Below are 17,909 nucleotides of genomic sequence, written 5' to 3'. Positions count from 1 at the left end.
TCACCCGTATTTTTCCTTGTATTTGAGCTTGCATCTTTATACACCATTAACAAATGGTCTTGTTTTCAGGACAGAATTCATGAATGTTCTCTTTTGTGGTTTATTTTTGCAAAATGTACTTATACAAAGGGCTGTTTCATACCAGCAATTCCACTGACTTTGCTGATACAATGTAGGGTTGTATTACTGAGTTGCTATTTGCCGGAGGAGGACTTTGTTTTATATGTGTAAAACTTCCCATGCATCTGTGGTGCCAAGTCATTTTGAGTTTTGCTTATTACCAATAGATGCAAAACCAATATAAAAAATGGACAGAAGAGGAAAACATAGTAATTTTCAATATTACATTCAAGCAACTTTTTCAAGTAACTTTGTTTTCATACATATAATTGAATTGTCCAATAAGAAAATGGGGGTATTGTTCAGTAGACTAGGTCAGGTGACCTAGGATTGTTAGGGTTTTTTTAAAGGTAAATGTTTGTTTCTAAAACCTTAACTGTTTAATTTCTTATGTGAAGGTAAAAAATTTGAAAACACAGAAATGTTTGGCCAGTATCCACTCCAGGTTAATGGCTTTAAAGATCTGCATGAGTGCCTAGAAGCTGCAATGATTGAAGGTGAAATTGAATCTCTCCATTCAGAAAACTCTGCAAAGTCTGGTCAGGAGGTAAGTTAAGTGCTCCTGTGGGCTTCTCTCAGGGCGGTGCTGTAGTGCTCTTTTTTTTTCACTGGGGTTCATGGTTTGTTTTCATATGACCTGCTGCTCTGCAGGTTCTGATGTCTGGCGTAATTGGATTGTTAATTTGGGGGCTTTGTACCTCTTTTGGAGGATCCAGAGTATCATCTTTTTGTATTTTTCATGAGATAAAAAGTTCATGCTTACTAAAAGCTGGCACAATTAAGTGCTTACAGTGGTGATTTGGCACAGGCTGGTTCCCACCTGTTGCTGATATTTGATCTCCAGAGAGGTCATGGGTGTAATGTCCTGTGGTAGCTGACCACTGCTCTGATTGACTTGCCACCCTGTGCCATGCTGTAAACAGCAACCGTGAGCTGTGCGTTTGACCATTGCTTCAGAGCATTGTTGGTATTCCTCTGTGCCTCTGTCTTTAATTCCTCAGCACCCTAGCCTTCTTCCCCTCTCCCCTTTTTACTGATGTTTCCCAGCATCCTCCTCATTGCCCCCTATGGTGGGCAATCCTCCCCCCTGTTTGACTGCAGTGGTGAACAGACAATACTTGCTCTATGAGCTGCTGTTCCTCCCAGGAGAGCTCTTGCTAGAGCAGGAGGCTGCCAAATGTCAGAGCATGCTGGAAGCATGCGTGGAGGGATTCAGATGGAGCCCCACTGAGAAGTGGGATATGCAGTGTATGGTGTTGGGATGAGGTGACGAATGAGATTTCTTGTGCAGAAGTCACAGGTTAGGGAAAAGAGGTAGTTTGACTGGTGGTGGTTGTAGAACCAAGAGGGTGTGCTCTGAAATGTCCCCTCTTATTGGTTGCATGCATGTGTATGCCCAGCATTTTTCTCTGGCAGAGCTCTCTCCAATAACCTGTGGGTTATTGATGTGGAAATACGGGAATCCCCATTGCCTCTAAAGACTGAACTACTTTCTCTTTACACAGTTGTTCATGTTTCATCACAGTTACTTTAAAGATGTGAAATCTTAGAAGGCTTCTTCTACTTAAGTAAAAAGTTCAGGTGTAGTTTCTTCCTTCATACTTTGCTGTAATGAAATTTTGCTTCCTTTAATCGTATCAACATACACGCAGGGTTTTAATTACTAAGCCTAGTGATGCACACTGAAATCATCTTCCAGTCTGAAGTTCTATTTCCAATTTTGTGTTATCAACAAAAGTTTTAAAGCATCCCTTTTGCAGTCCCTTTTTCTGGTCAGCTGTTATTGATCAAATATTGATCAACCAAATCAGATGTTAACAAGCATCTTCAAATGTATTTACACATCTTACTGGATGTGCTGTTCTTTCATAGGATGATTCGATTTTTTTTTTTATTCCAACACTTGTAGAAATGTCTTACTACAATGAGCATGTTTCCTGAAATAAACTGGAAGAAAAGAAAAATCTCATAAATATCTTGGTACAATCCAAAGTTCAATTTCTTTATGCAAGGTGAAGTCTTGTATGTGTCTACTACAAGAGCATGGTTGTTTATCTTACGGACTGAAGGTTGTCTTGCAGTTAAAGCCTGTGTGCATTCATGCATAAAATGTCAGTTCAATTACTAATGCTTGACTAGACATGTCAGACTTGGAGGGTGGGGTTTTTGTTTGGTTTGGTTTTGAGGGTTTTTTTAACCTGTAATGTCAGGAAACCAGGGAACAGAAGTATAGTCATGTACAGGTGTAGAGCGTTAAGCTTTGAGTTCTGTGAAAGTGTCAGGGGTTTAATCAGCTTGGCTTCATAGCATGTGGAAACAGAAGTGAAATGGTCATGTGACAGATTGACAATAGTGGCAACAGAAGAAAGGTAATGGGTTAAGTCCTTATCTAGAAAAACATTACTGCATTGTTACCAGGGCCAAGCAAATTGGTTACGTTGCCCTAAACTGAAGCAATTTATAGTGGTTGCTGGTGTTAGTAGTTATGTTTAAACATAATGCCTCAAAGGTGTTACAGTGCATTGGAAGGTTTGGAAGTACTGAAGGAAGCTGAATTTCTTGTAGTTTTAACAAAGTCTGTCTCTGCTGAGCAAAGACTTCAAGTGGCATTCATCCAAGCTGGTAGATGTCAAAGCTTAAAGAGAATGATATTGATGTGGTAGTTCCATATATTGAAAGATCCTGAAAGTAACATTCTATCTTTTCCCCTTGATCCCACCATTGACTCTAATGGGGTATTTAGCTTGTTGTTCATTATTATTATTACTATTATTATCATGATGCCTAAAAGCCTCTGCCACGGAGTAGAGTGTCAGCAAGCAAGCTAATGTACGAACAGAAAAAAGAGACATTCCCTGTCCCAAGGAACTTAAATCCAGATTCAAGAGATGATGGAGGTCAGTGCACATACTTGGAGTTAGAATGGTGGGGAAAATGAGATAATGTTTGTCAGCATCATTGTTGATGAACTTCAGCACGTCAGCAGCTTAGTCATTGTTAAGTGGTTTGGGGACCTTGCAATAAAAGGGGTCTAGGGGGAAGGATTGTGCTGTGGCTTTGCTGATTTTACTGTTGAAATTTACTGATGTGTGAAGCTGCTGCAAGAAAGAAGTCATGATTGTCTCCTTTAAAACTGAAAAGGTGGTTGGTGTGGAGGCTGATATAGGCAAGAAAAGGGAAGGCAGCTCACTTTGCATGTAAAGAGATGAGACGAGTGATATGAGGGCAATGAACTAGGAAAATTCAGCAACATCCTGGAAATCTGTTAGTGTGACAAGGCTATGTGTGCTAAAGCTGGGCAAGGGGAGAAGAGAGGAAACATTGCACTGAGATGTGGAGTGATGAGAACGTAGACCTGAATTTTAGCCATTAGCACAGGAAGAAAAGTCTGTCTTGAAAGTATTGTGTGAAAAGACTATTCAAGGTATTGGCTGGATGGGAGAACTTGAAGTGAGCCCCGAGTCAAACGCTACGTCTGGGCTATGGGCATTGACGTCAGAAATATGTGGCAACAGTGTCTGCAGTAATCAGGGAAGCTTCAGTTGATGGTTAGACATCCAAAACGTTATTAAATGGATAGACTGTGGGGTTTATGTTGTAGTCTGGGGAGAAAAAAGGAACTCTAATGCTGGAATCAGAGCTGAATTTGTCTTGTAGTTGAGAAATGAAGTATGTGAGGAAAGAAATACAGACTAAGAATAGACCTCTACTGAATACTCAGAGAAAACTGGGATGAGGTGATGCTAACATGGGTTGGTCCATGGACAGATTAGCAGTGATTAGAGACATGAGCCAAGACTTCAGGAGAGGTTGTTAGTATGGAGGACATTTCCAGAAAAAGTATTCAGCTTGTCTCACCCAGCCCAGAGTACTCATTGATCCTGCTTTGGAGGAGGTCATTAGAAACTTTGGGTGATATCAGCTGAATGAAAGGGTCAGAAACTTGAGTCTGAGGGAACTAGGGAGAAGAGTACTTGATACAGTGTAAACAACCCTTACAGTGGTATTGGAGAGTTCAAAGAGAGCAGGACAGTTGGCAAGGCAGGTAGGTTCAAATGTAGGCCACCTTTAGTATGAGGGAGACAAATGTGAAAAGAAGCAGCCTTCCTGCCTTCTCTGCTTTAACACAGGTAGTGATAGATGAGTTGAAAAGCTCTGATGCAGCATGGGTGACGAATGGTGTCTGTTTACACTGAAGGGGCAAGATGGGAACTTTGGAAAGCTAATGCTGATCCACCCTCTAGAACCAATTACTCCCATAGCTATGTCAGTCTGCAGGTATTGTACCATTATTATTAAAGTTCTGTTATTGGAAGGTATTCATTGTGGGGTTTTCTGTTTTTCTTTTGTTCAGCACTGGTTCACTGAGCTTCCTCCTGTCTTAACTTTTGAGCTATCAAGATTTGAGTTTAATCAGGCTTTGGGGAGACCAGAGAAGATACACAACAAATTAGAATTTCCTCCAATTTTGTATCTGGACAGGTACAGTACAATGTTATCAACAAAGTCTTAGTATGAATATAAATTAAATCTCATGAGTTTGGTAAAGTTGCTGGTGCATCTTATACTAGCTTAAATCACAGTACATTTCTGTTCCAGCTAGACAAATTAAAATTTTCATGGGTTTCATCTGTTTCAGAAAATACACATAGATAACAATTTAAGACATACTGCTACTTTGGGCTAAAACCTGCTTATACTTCAGTCTTTAATATATTGCTAGGTAGTTGTGTACACAGGCAAAATACTCTGAAAAATCACTGTTTATGAGCCCATTTGGGAAACAGTCAGATATTTCATGGTGTTCCAGATGGACTGCATGGTTTGAAGTGGATTCTCAGCAGCAGTATATGTTGTTTATGTGTAGAGGTGAAATACCATGATGATTTTCAGTTAGATGCTGAATGTTATTTGTGAGCCTAAATAATGAAACAGGAGTACAGCTATGTGGTTGCTACTTAAACTACTTAATTTAGAAGCTTTCTAATACATGTTTGTCATCCATGGTATGAACAGAGCTTTTGACACTGGGGAAGAAGCATCCTCTGAAAGTTGTGGGAGGGGAGCTTAATGGGTTTACCACTTCTCAGTTCTGTTTTACTGCTTAATATGTTTTAGGTTTTAGAGGGTGTGAGTTTTCATTAGCGGTATGGCTGATGGGTACAGACCTCAGTTTGTGTTGGGATGCTATGGGCTGACACCTCTTTTTAAATTTCATATTTTACAGGTATATGCACAAAAACAGAGAAATAACAAGAATTAAACGGGATGAAATCAAGAGACTCAAAGAGTACCTCACAGTTTTACAACAGAGATTAGAACGGTACTATAGATAACTGTAAATGCAAATAATATTACAGGCTACATAGAATAACTCCTTTCAGCTATACACTTTGTGTGTAGTCATTTGCTCTAGATTTCTCTTGTGTATCTCTTCTTTCACTGTTTTCCTTGGAAACTGTACAAGTGTGATAATTCTGATGCATGAAACATGCTAGGAAATGCTTGCTTTATTTAAATGCAGTCAAGCAGAAAGAAATCTTTTGGTTTTGTTTTTGTTTTTTTTTAAATATGTGAGTCATGGCATTAATACATTTTATGGTTAACAGATATTTAAGCTATGGTTCTGGTCCTAAACGATTCCCCTTGGTAGATGTCCTGCAGTATGCCTTGGAGTTCGCCTCCAGCAAGCCGGTGTGCACATCTCCTGTTGATGACCTGGGTGCTAGTGCCCCTGCCAGTAGCACGCTGCCGGCCCAGACCTTGCCCAGGTAAGGGCTGCCTCCTGCTCTCCCAAGGTGAGAGGCCAGTCATCACCTCAGTTCAAACCTGGCCGCTGAGAGAGAGGGGACGGGAGTTTAACTGCTTTCTTCACCAGCTTAATACAACTAGGCATCTCCTAAGAGGTATAGCATAAAGTTTCTCCTAGAAGTATTTTTAAGCACGACAGACTTAGACTTAAATAAATAAACCAAAATGTTATTAATCTGGGTTTGTCTCATGCACTTATAAAAATGTCCTTAGGTAGAGAACTACTATTTTCAAACAAAGTACAGTTCCACCTACAATTCCAAATAGACACGTTATCTGGTGAGGTCACTGCTTCCCAACGTATTGTTTAAAAATTTGAATTTGGGAAGCATGTATGTACTGCAGAGCTTCAAGGTTTCTGGTGTACAATTTATACATTAATTTTTGCCTGGGAGTTAGGCTTCTTTTCTGCTTTGCAGCTTTCAATTCTAACAGTTTGTCAGGAACCTAATAGTCTGACTTTTTAAATACAGAGTAGCCAAAGTATCAGGGAGATAAAGGTCCAATAATATTGGTTTTCTCATTATTGGAGCTAGTAACTATTAGTAACAGTTAATAGAGTATAACTTAGGATAGGACTTGGCTAGGTGGATGCTAACAGTTTATAACAGAGCTTTTTATATTGCATTTGGAAAGTAGGGTTGTAGGTTCTGGTCCGGTCAAGATGGTTAACTGTGTAGTTCAGAGAAGTGAAGTAAATTAATCTAAAAAGCCTTTAAAATATTTCAAATGTCTTACTGATATAATGACAGTAGGAATTGTGATGATTGATAAGAGAAGACAAACTTTTAAAAGCTACCACCGCTTGCATGAAATACAGTATCAGAAGTAATATAGTTTGTTCAAACTCCTTTATAGGAAGTTTGTTCTGTAAAAATGTAAGTATTATGACTTTTTTGTCAATCTGTAGAAACACAACAGCATGTTATGTGGAGTGCCGTTGTCAGCGCTTAATATTCTCAGAACTTTCTAAACTACCGAAGAATCCAGGTTCCTCAGGCTGTATCATGATGCTGTACACAAAGTAAAAAGTCAGTGGCTTGCTAGAAAGATCTTTAGATTCCTGTTATGCATATGGCTATATATATAGGTGGTCTTGTTGATGGCAAGAGAAAAATCTGTAACAGGTTCTCATTTTTAATATTCTGCTGCTCTTGTAGAATTCTCCTAAGCTAGCTGCTTTGCTCTTTGAGTTAGAAGGCTTGTTTGGAACAAGTTTAGATGGTTTGGTGCTAAATTTCCAGTGTGCTGTAAATATCAGAGGTCCCTACATTGTTGCTGTTCAATTAACACAAGTTGTAGGTAGGCAATAGGAAAAAGAAAGTCTTCTAGGCAGAAGACATGTGAAGAAGTTGTTAAACAGAGCACTTGTGTTTACTGGATTTTATGGTCAATGGGCCATAAGACAACTGCTGTGTTTTTTCTCCCAGCAGTTTGGCAGTAAATGTTTCAAACCACAGTGATTACTTGCATGATGTTATTTGAAAGCATTGAATAGCATTTCAGGTAAGGCAAACTGTGGTTTGACCGATTCAATCCAATTTAGATTCCTTTATCTTTGTTAATGGCAGCCAGAGTTGTTGTTATGCTAACATGTAGTACATCACAAAGTTTTCAGAATTTACATACTAATTCCATACTGATATTGTAGGAACCTTTCCTGGATTGCACTTTAGGAAATTACCTTTAAAATTTCTGTTTTCAGATGAAAAGCTTATTTTTATGGTGTAGCTTTTAGTTTGTATACACGATGATTCAATTTTTGTATTTCATGCTTTGAATGAACGCAGCACAGTAGAGCAGCAGGGGCCTTCATCTTCAGATGTTCCAAGCACATCTCCTGTACAAAGATCAGTAATACATAAACCATTCACACAATCACGAATTCCTCCTGATCTGCCAATGCATCCGGCACCAAGGCATATCACTGAGGAAGAGCTGTCTGTCCTAGAAGGCTGTTTGCATCGCTGGAGGACTGAAGTAGAGAACGACACTAGAGGTAATGCCACAAGCTGGGGAATTTGCTGTTGGAAAAGATTTGTGGAAGTGGGCGAAATCGCCTTAATGTACACATGTGTGTTGAGTTGCTTGTTTTGTACTTCTAAACTTATTTCTAGCACATAGGAAGGGAAGTCAGTTAAGAGATTACAGTAGACTGGAGGTATATAAACTGAAGATGCAAACTGGGCATTGAGTGAAGCATCCATGGGTGTTTCAACACAGGTTTCTCATCTGTACCTGGTGTTGGGGGGAGTAGAGTGAAACAGAGGTGGGATCCACACCAAAGGACGCCTTTGCAGATGTGTCTGAGCTGTCAGTGTGATAGTGGCTGGGCCCATGCTGTGACTTGGTGCTCTGCAGGGGAGTTTAGGGTGACCCCTTCCATAAGGGAAAATTCAGCAAATTTCTGAGCAAGCACTTTTTGAAGTGGCTAGAGCTTATGGTCCGTTCCCTTGCTCTGAGGGAAACGAGAAGTAGTTGTTCCAGCAGGTGCTCCGTTGAGCTCTAGGAAGCAAGCAGTGGTGTATCACGGATCACACTCTGCTTTAATATAGATGTAGCCATGTGCAATTATGCAGCCTTATGGAAGAGAGCTTCTGTTTTTATTTTTCTTTTAGATTTACAAGAAAGTATATCTAGAATACATCGGACAATTGAATTGATGTACTCTGACAAAACAATGGTCCAAGTAAGTACAGTTTCTGCATGAGAACTCAAAATAGATCCTTTTTGTCACTTTTATTAAAGTTCTTAGATGCTTGAAAATATAGCAAGTATACAACAACTATATATAGTGGTTTGAGAAATTTCATTGGAAAGTCATAATGGGTTTTGCAAGCCTTTTAGTTGTGCAGTCCGGCGAAAGACAGTTACAATATTTTACGGTGGCATACTTAAGTTTAAGCAACTTAGTGATGAAAAGCCCAAATATGTTCTATCTCTGATTGACTTTTTTGACTTGAATGCAGAACTTCAGTTTTTGTATAACACAATAAAATTTCCTCACCCCAATTTGACCATATTACTAGGTAATCTTATGACTTCAAGGTGGCAAAGCATTAGACACAAGAAACTATTATTTTTATACTTTGATGCTTATTGCTATTGTGTGTTGCAACTTCCATACTAATACTTGGGAATTCAAGGCTCCTGATTTTAATTTGTAGTTAATAATGCCAGTAGGGTTTTTTTTGTTGTCATTGTTTTGGGTTTTTATTGTTTTTATTATATATATATTTTTTTTTAAAAACTCTGTCTAGATTTAGTATCAGTCATAACCTTGACTATTAGTCTAAGCTGCCTTTTAGGGAGATTCTCATGCTGTGTCATCTGAACAGCATTTTTAGAATGCTTTACTATGGAGCAGTGGCTCCTCTGGTATGTCTTATGTTCACATACTCATGTTCGCTCACTTCAACAGGTTTTAAGGTTAAGGATTACTTCATCTGTTACTTTCTGTTAGTAAAAAGAACTATTTTCCTTCCAAGTAAGATCTGTTCAGCTTACAGTTTTCCTTGAGGTATGTTTTCACTTTGTACATGGCTTGTAATAGTTCTTGGCAGCTGAACTCTGATGTTAAGGATTTCAGGCAGACTTGCCTAGATGGCTTTCTTTAAGCTTGCTACTGGCAGGCATTTTTTTTTCCTTAATACTTGTGTTGTAACAGGAAGACTACAGGCTACATGTTATCTAACAGTAAAATGAAGTAATTTGGTGATCTTGCATCCAAATAGCCTACCTGTGTTGGCTTAGGTGTTATACGAGGAAATATCTCTGGGTGGCAAAGATACTAGTCAGCAATCATTACAATGGAAAAAGGACATTACTTAGTAAAACATGTTGTCCTAGTGCAGATTTGTATAATGTAGGCTAAAATTTTTTTTGTTTGTTTTGAACCAGAATTCCAGAAATGGAGGACAATAAAGATGGTATATAGATTTGTAGAGGGGGTTCCTGTGCCATGCCTGAAGGTAGTGGTGTGTTTAAAGTGATTGTTAGGGAACAAATAAGTACTGAACCCATCTGAGATCACAGTGGAAGTGAAGGCTGCCCTTCTGCAGCTCAGCTGTTTTTGTCCCTATAGGTGTTTTGGCCCAATAGGAAGGAGGCAGGTGGATATAGCTGTCTGCTTTCCCCTGCTTACCTCTGTCTGCATCTAGGTGATTGGATTAGTGTTGCCCCAGTCTCTGGAAGCAGTTTCACAGTATTGATGTTTTCCTCTGAATGATACAATTGTAGGACTGAAAGCTTTTCTCTTGTGAGTTGATAAGGTCTGGGTACATAAAACTAGATTTTTTTTAAGGAAAACGTGTTATATTTGCAGGATATTTCCTAGTGTTTGTATGAACTATTTAAGAAGCTCTTCATCTTCTCCTTGTGTCCTCTTTGATTCTAAGGAAACCACAGTTGTCATATGAAATATATTCCCAAAATTCTTATTTTGTCTCATCCTCCTGAATGAATAGATTTCATCAGCTGCTTATTTGATTATTTCCCTCCTTCTGTGAACTTGCTGTGGGGAAGTGTGACGCACCTGTTTTTCCTGTGAGGATTCATCTTTGATATATCATCTTTGATATATCTGTTCTGTAGGTACATGTGGCGAGGCCAGTGAAGCTCCATTTCTGTTTCATGAGTAGTAAGTGTAAGCTAAGAAGTTTAATGCCAACTATTTACTTGTTGTGTTGCCCTGTACTGTTAATTACTGTTGATATAATGGCTTATTGCAAGAGATGCCTGTCAGCACTGAGCTTGCCTGTCCCCCAGTCACAGACCTCTGTGGGGAACCCTCCTGGAAACCTAGCATGGATGACTGACAGCTCGTTCTCCAGAGCTGGAAGAAAGGGTAGGGGCCCTCAAGCTGACCCACTTAGCATGGTTTTAAGTAAAATTATTTAAATTCACCTGGAATTTTAATGCCCTAATTTAGGGTGGGGAGATTTTATTGTCGAAGTCTAAAGAGGCTTCACTTACTCTTTTTTTTTTTTTTTTTTTTTTTTTTTTATAAATCAGGATCTGCATATATTTCTGTGAATATGCATGGGCTTGCAATCATTTTAAGAAGGCTTTCACACTGTTTTGATAACAGATGTTAAAAATCCCAGAGCATTCAGATTTAAGGAGGAGTTAGGATTTCTTTTGTGTATACTTCTTGTGTTTGGGAGATTTACAGTGCAGTTTGGTCTCTGTGATGACAGACTTTGATTCCAGCTGCTGTGCAGTCAGTGAGCTTTTCAGTTCAAGCGGGGTTGCATAAATCTCCAGCACTTACATATAGCCTGGAAGAGAACAATCAGGTTAAAAATAATTTCAAGGAGTTTCTCAAGTCATAGTTACGTATGTATTTATGGTTACTGATTGTTGTGGTGCTCAATGATATTTGCAACAAATATTTAGTACACCTTGTGTTAAATAGACCATTTATCTACAGTCTAGACTGTGACACCAGTAAAAGATGGTTTCAGCTTTTTCATCCTAGCTGAGCTGTTGTTGTTCAGGCATACTGTGCATGGCAGGGAAGATCAGTTTTCCCTTTTATGTTGCATTTGCTGTTTCAGCAGGTTAAAATGAGCTGATCACCAAGATGCTTTTAGAAGACTTCTAAGTAAGGAAGGACTCATTCATTCTGCTTCTCTCTCTCTCTCTCTCTCTCTCTCTCCCCTTAGGATTTCCAACTATTTATGTAGAAACTAAGTTTTCCATTCTACTTACTTGTCAGTGAACATATGTAACCTGGGATACTGTTTACATTGATCCTAGAAACCAATTATCCTCCTTCTCTGCCTCAGGAGGAAGAGAGGAGCTCTTCATGTGTTCCATGCCTCTTTTAGCAATGCTTTTACTGATGTGTTTAAAATACTGGAAAACAATTGTATTCCTATTCTACTGGAAGAATTTTACCTTTGGGTAATGGAAATATTCAACTCCCAGATACTCCTTTAAATAAACTCTCTTCCTGGCACATAGAAAGCACAGAGTTTATTACCTTGAACTTGCCTTTCCAGACTTCAGGGCAAGTTTACCAGGTCAGAACTGGAGCAAATCTTAGACACTAAAGGCTGACATATTTGAAGGTGTTTTGTAGATGCAAGGAAAGTGGGAATATTAAGGAATTAAGAAAAGAGGATGCCTGTCAGGAAAGAGAGCAGAGTAGACATTTATGCTGTAGACTCACTAATGTTTTTAAGATCTCTTGTAACTAGTAGTGGTAAGTAAAATAGTTCAAAGTCCTTTTGCTTAGTGGGTTGCTAGTTTTACACCCCCTCTCCCCCCCGTGTCCTGTTTTGATCCTGTTTAATTTTATTTTTGTTACTTTTATTTAATGTAGCTATTATTGCTGGCAGATAGTAGGAGCTAAATGCTGGCAAGGAGAGTTTGACACTTTGGGTTTTTTTGTTTTGTTTTTGTTTTTATAAGGTTCCTTATAGGTTGCATGCTGTGCTAGTTCATGAAGGTCAAGCTAATGCAGGACACTACTGGGCATATATTTATGACCACCACCAGAACAGATGGATGAAATACAATGATATTTCTGTGACAAAGTCAACTTGGGAAGAGTTGGAACGGGACTCTTTTGGTGGTTACAGGAATGCCAGTGCATACTGCTTAATGTATATCAATGATAAGGAACAATACTTGATACAAGGTAATGTTATGGATATGTTTTCTGCATGATGTAGAACAGCAGAATATATTGATAAAGTGAGCTTATTTCAGATGTATTTCCAAATTTTTGAAATGCTTTTAATAATTATTCAAAGTTCTATTTATGCTCATAACTGTCAGTCAGATTGGTTTTGTAGGTGGAACAATTGCTCTTCAACTTTTAGGTTAATAAAGATAATGCCAGTGTTTCAGCATTATTAAGAGAGCAAAATGAACTAAGTTTGCTAATTTGTAAACATTTTTAGCCAAGTGATCGCATGTTCAGAATTTTGGAGATGATATGTCACTGAACATTAGAACAGAAATATGGGAGTACAGAAATGAGCCTCTTAACGTTAGAATCCTCATGTAGCTTTTTTTTTTCATAAGCTTCAGAATTCTGAACTTTACTGGAGCATAGAAACTTGAAGCTTTATGCAGTATATTGAAATACGGATAACTGAGCCCTACCAACCACACATTAAACCGAAGTAATACATGGTTCAGGAATTTTTTTTTTCACAACGTAGTAGTACGTAACTATAAGGCTTATACGGAAGTTTTTGAAGAGAGGGCAAAGATCCCTTAGCATGAGTTTTGTGAGGCCTGATAATGATGGCTAGGGAACTGGCTGTGAAAATGGCCAGAGATTTAGTAACAGGTGGTGGAAGATTTTCATGTTCCTGCCTTTTCATAGGGCATACAGCTAGAGTGCACATTTGTTCAGTTTTTAAATAAGAACCGATATTAACCTTGACACTTCTACATTGCCAGATTAGTAGTAGACTTGCAGCCATCGGGTTTATGGGCCCTGTAGGGTGGCTGTGCCACTCTAAGTCTGAGGCCTGCTTGCTGGGGGACAATTACAGATGATTGATCCTCTAGGATCTAGGTTACTCTTGCAGAGACCATTCTCAAAGCAAAAAGGAAGGTTACTCAATGTAGGTCGTGTTCTTATCAGTTGACTTTCCAAATCACTGTAGGCTCACTCTCCTTCCCCTTTTCTGCTGGGAAGTTGAGTTGTGGCCAGCTCTGTGTGACAGTAATGCAATCAAGCTATGGTTGTGTTTTTGTGACTTTTTTTCTGGATGTTCACAATTATAGGGTGCTCATGACCCAAAAGGCTCATCTTTCAAAATGGCAATGATCTGATGGTGTCCAAAAATGTATAATCCAAAGACAGTAAGACCAGTAGCCATACATGTCAGTAGCAGAGGAGTGCCTGACAGATGATAAAATCAGTTAAAAGTAACATAGTTTGGGGGTTTTGGTGCTGTACTGTATGTTTCCAGTAATTCACTTGAGGAAACTTGTTGAACATGCTTTCTTTTCCCCTATTCTTTCTTTTTCTGAAATTTATATTTTATGTTACTGCAGAGGAGTTTAACAAAGAAACAGGACAGATCCTTGTTGGAATGGACACGCTACCTTCTGATCTAAGGGATTACGTCAAGGAAGACAATAAACGTTTTGAAAAAGAACTTGAAGAATGGGATGCAGAACTTGCTCAGAAGGCACAGCAGGAGAAGTTGTTATCTCAGATACCCAGGGCACCAGCACCCTCACCTGCTCCAGGTTAGCTGCTACTACCTGTTTGTAAAAGGAGTAGAACCAAAAATCACTGCATTTTATATGTATTTTTTTGCAGTTTAAGAAAGGAAGAAAAAGTTAATTTGTGTAACCTTGAATTATAACTATTTACTTGACCAAGGTAACTGTACTTGAAGTTTAGTCTGGGGTTTGGGGTTTTTTTCATCTTATTTTTTCTTTAAAGAAAAAAATTATTTGTGGTTCTTCTGCCTTTTCCCTCCCAGTTGTGCTTAGCTTTTACTAATTTATTCCACCCCCCCACCCCCACCCCCCACCCCCCCCCCGGAAACTTTGACCTTTTAAGATAGGTAATTATTAACAGGTCTCACCAGTCTGTTATGAGAATTTATTAGTCCATAAGTGATGTATATTCTTCTTTTCAGAGTAATTGAGTAGAAGACCTACCTTCTTATTTTAAATTAGGACAGAATTTAGATCTGAAGAGAAGAATAATTTATTTTGTGCGATGTATTGAATAGAGTTAGCAATAGTAGGGCACACTTAAGAAATTACTATGTAAAAACGAGGGTGTTAAAACTGTGGAAAAGGCTCTGAACAACAGTGAGGCCAATGCTGTTATGAACCTACCTTATAAAGACCACTGGCAGTTTGACTATAAAACATATGCCTGCTTTAACACAGAAGAAGCTGTCAGGTTTTAGGTTACATTCACCTTTTGCTCCATTGCAGAAGGCTGTATGTACATTATGTGAAAGATGACATGATGAATTTGTGTAGTGAGGCTGCTGTCCAGGTGTTCTTATTGCTGTATTTGTCATTAAGACTGAGCATATATTTCTCATAACTATCTATGACTACAAACTGAATGTAAAAAGTGCAGTGACTTAATGACTTTTCTCTTTTTGTAAACTCTGTGGACAGTGACTTCATCTTTTACATGTTTTGACTTCGTGAACACTTTGAGACTGGTTTTAGGTTTGTTTGTTAGTAATGGAAAATGCTAAATGAATGTTTTATTTGTCTTCCAATATTTGCTTTCATCATGTAAGGAATATAAGATACTGTTTATGCTAATCACTTTTATTGCCCTTAGGTGGGGGAGACTTTGAGATTTTTCTTTAAGTTGGAAGAATATAATGTGTTGATTATTTTGCAAAGTAAAAATACATCTGGCTGTAGGTCATTCCATATATTGGGTCTGTATCCCACAGAAGGTCCAAGTAGAATCTCATCTTTGTTCTCACATCCCCTGCATGATTGATGAACACCCCTCACTCAAGAGCCTTAATGGGTCTATAGACAGGACAGGTCTGTTGTTCCTAATAAAAAATCATGGGTCCATTTATCTGAAAGTGTTCAAAATTACCTGACACACAGAGTGGTATAAAGTTGTATTTGTGAATGGTGGGACCTACCCAGCATTTTCTGCGTGGGTTACCTTATCTATGAGACAGTGATCCAAATAAAACTAATCAATTCAAAATTCGTGGTTATGTTAACACACAAAATTGTTATCTTATTTCTGTCACTAAGTTCAAGCAGGAGAACCAGAATATTTAGAGCAGCCATCAAGAACTGATATTTCAAAGCACTTAAAAGAAGATTCTGTACAAGCAATCAATAAAGCTTTAGCTGAACAAGAAGATAGAGGTCCGGAAGCTATAATGGATATGGTGAGGACATTTTGAAGCTTGACATACTTTTGCTTTTATCTTGCTAGTGGAAATGATATAATAGCTGATAAACAGGGGTGTGTGTGGAAACTTTGAACTGAAAATTGCTGTTTCTTCAGGGACTGTCCAACACTGAAGTCTGTCCAGAAAGTGTGTACTATAGTAATGGGTGTAGTAGAAGAAAAATACTAAGATAGATGTCCTCTATGTGATTAAAGTACTTGTCAAAATTACAGCATATTGTTCAAATGACAGTCATGTGTTTGTGCCCACCATCTTTTTAAAATGTTAGATGGTTCCATTTATTTTTGAGGAGTAAACATTGACATTCCATGTAAAGGACTTGAAAAATACTGCTTTAAACATTGAGGGTTTTGTCTGAGAAATGTAAGATTATAATTGAGTTCCCTTGAAAGACCTGTGGAAGTTAAAGGAGCTTTCAAAAATAAGGGGTTTTTCAATAGTATCCTGTAGCTTCAATGCAAATTCACAACTTTATGAAAATTATTTTTTGTGATTCATCAGATGTTATATATATTACCTTAAAATGGTTATAAGAATGAGTGTTGGGTGATTCTGTTTTCACTTCATACAACAAATACTAGGAGGAATTTGAAATTAACTACTTCATGAGTTATTAATGAAACTAATATTTAACAGTTTTTTCTTTCAGCAAGTACTTTTTTTGCTTCCCTATAAGTATATGGATAAATGACCACGATATTGGCTACAAGAGCAAGTGCCTTTAAAGCAATATATGCATCTGTTGGGAACCATATCTGTAAGGATAAAACATACGAAATGTACAGTATAGCTTCCTTAGGCACCCCTAGTAACCACTAGAGATATGAACAATTTAGATATGTGCAAAATTTGAAGCATGCTTCCCAAGTTCAGGTATGAATCCTTATTAAACAAAAGCAATCTAGCCCCAGGTATCTTCAGGGCCAACAGGAAGGTCCTTGTAAAGCCTTTGAAAATGATGTGACAACTTGACTCCTACATCTGATGTGTTTTCCATCCCTCTGTCCTGTGTTGTTGGGAGAGCAGAGAAGCATGCCTTCTCTGCTAAACTGAAATCAAAGCCAACAGGCAAACTAATCTAACCCTGGATGAAAAGATGCTCTACTGCTAATGCTTTAGGCTACTGCATATCTTTTGAGTTCTCAGAACACAGAACAGCTTAGGGGGAGCCTGTGTAATACAAGTTACTTGCAGCTGAAGGGGTAGCTATGAAGATAGCAAACCCACGATAAAATGTCTTGCATGTTACTGTCCTCTTTCTAGGGTCTGTAGCCATCCATCCTGGTGGGATGTGGAAGAATCTTACAGACTTGATTCCACAGATGAAGTATTTTAGTTTAGGCTAAGGACACTTTGCACGGCAATCAGCCTCAGGACTTCACAAGACTGTGGTTGAGGAACCACATGGGGAACACCATGATAGGCTTAATAAGGCAGATGCAGGTTGTCTTATTCCAGTATTTTCACTGCATTGTTCTGCAACGAGGTGGATGGCTCTTTAAAAATAAAACCAAAAAAACCCAAACCATGTAAACTCTTTTATTTAGAAACAAAGGTATTTCAGCTGTTAGAATCTAAAGCCAATTTCTAGCTAGTATGAAGGTACTCTGTTAATGTTTAAAAGCTGCTCTCTGTATACCCAAATTTAACTTAAGCAGAATTGTGCTTCCCTTCTCAGTGTATCAGCATCCTTTTTAATTATTCTACTTGTATATGCATTCTGACATGCAGGCATATATTCCTTTCCTCCACTTTTTGTTTGTCCATTTTAAAAGAAGGAAAGCCAATATCAGAACATGTAACAAACAGGATTGTAGGTTAGTCACCACATGATCATTTGTATCCATTTTCTGCCTTTTTGTCCTTTTTTCTGCCCTCTGATTACAAGTCTTCCTTTGTATTTATACAGTATTGGGTATAAATAGATACTATCTATGTATGTTTCTAGAATCTTAGTTAAAAAATGAGACTATTGTAATAGTTGCAGAACAAGTAGTGTGGCACTCCATGGTTGCTTAGATTAGAGTCAAGGTTTAAGTTCTTCAAATGTTGTAAACTGGCTATTATACAACGATAGACCATAGG

General features: G+C 38.3%; 1 protein-coding gene across 4 annotated transcripts in view; it reads left to right on the top strand.

Annotated features, from left to right (window-relative positions):
* The window catches only part of USP25 (ubiquitin specific peptidase 25), a 92,819-nt gene that overhangs the window by 59,662 nt on the left and 15,248 nt on the right, over positions 1–17,909 (top strand). For all 4 annotated transcript variants that reach the window (XM_075033920.1, XM_075033919.1, XM_075033921.1 and 1 more), the window contains 9 exons: positions 519–667; positions 4,475–4,602; positions 5,348–5,443; positions 5,730–5,891; positions 7,722–7,930; positions 8,550–8,620; positions 12,349–12,577; positions 13,954–14,151; positions 15,661–15,800. In XM_075033920.1, the coding sequence (XP_074890021.1) occupies positions 519–667; positions 4,475–4,602; positions 5,348–5,443; positions 5,730–5,891; positions 7,722–7,930; positions 8,550–8,620; positions 12,349–12,577; positions 13,954–14,151; positions 15,661–15,800 (1,382 nt within the window). The remainder of the gene's footprint in view (positions 1–518; positions 668–4,474; positions 4,603–5,347; positions 5,444–5,729; positions 5,892–7,721; positions 7,931–8,549; positions 8,621–12,348; positions 12,578–13,953; positions 14,152–15,660; positions 15,801–17,909) is intronic.

The sequence above is a fragment of the Buteo buteo genome, chromosome 8, assembly GCF_964188355.1.
Source record: "Buteo buteo chromosome 8, bButBut1.hap1.1, whole genome shotgun sequence".
NCBI lineage: Eukaryota > Metazoa > Chordata > Aves > Accipitriformes > Accipitridae > Buteo > Buteo buteo.
The sequence above is the reverse complement of the archived record's forward strand: the minus strand, read 5'-3'. Positions and strand labels throughout refer to the sequence as shown.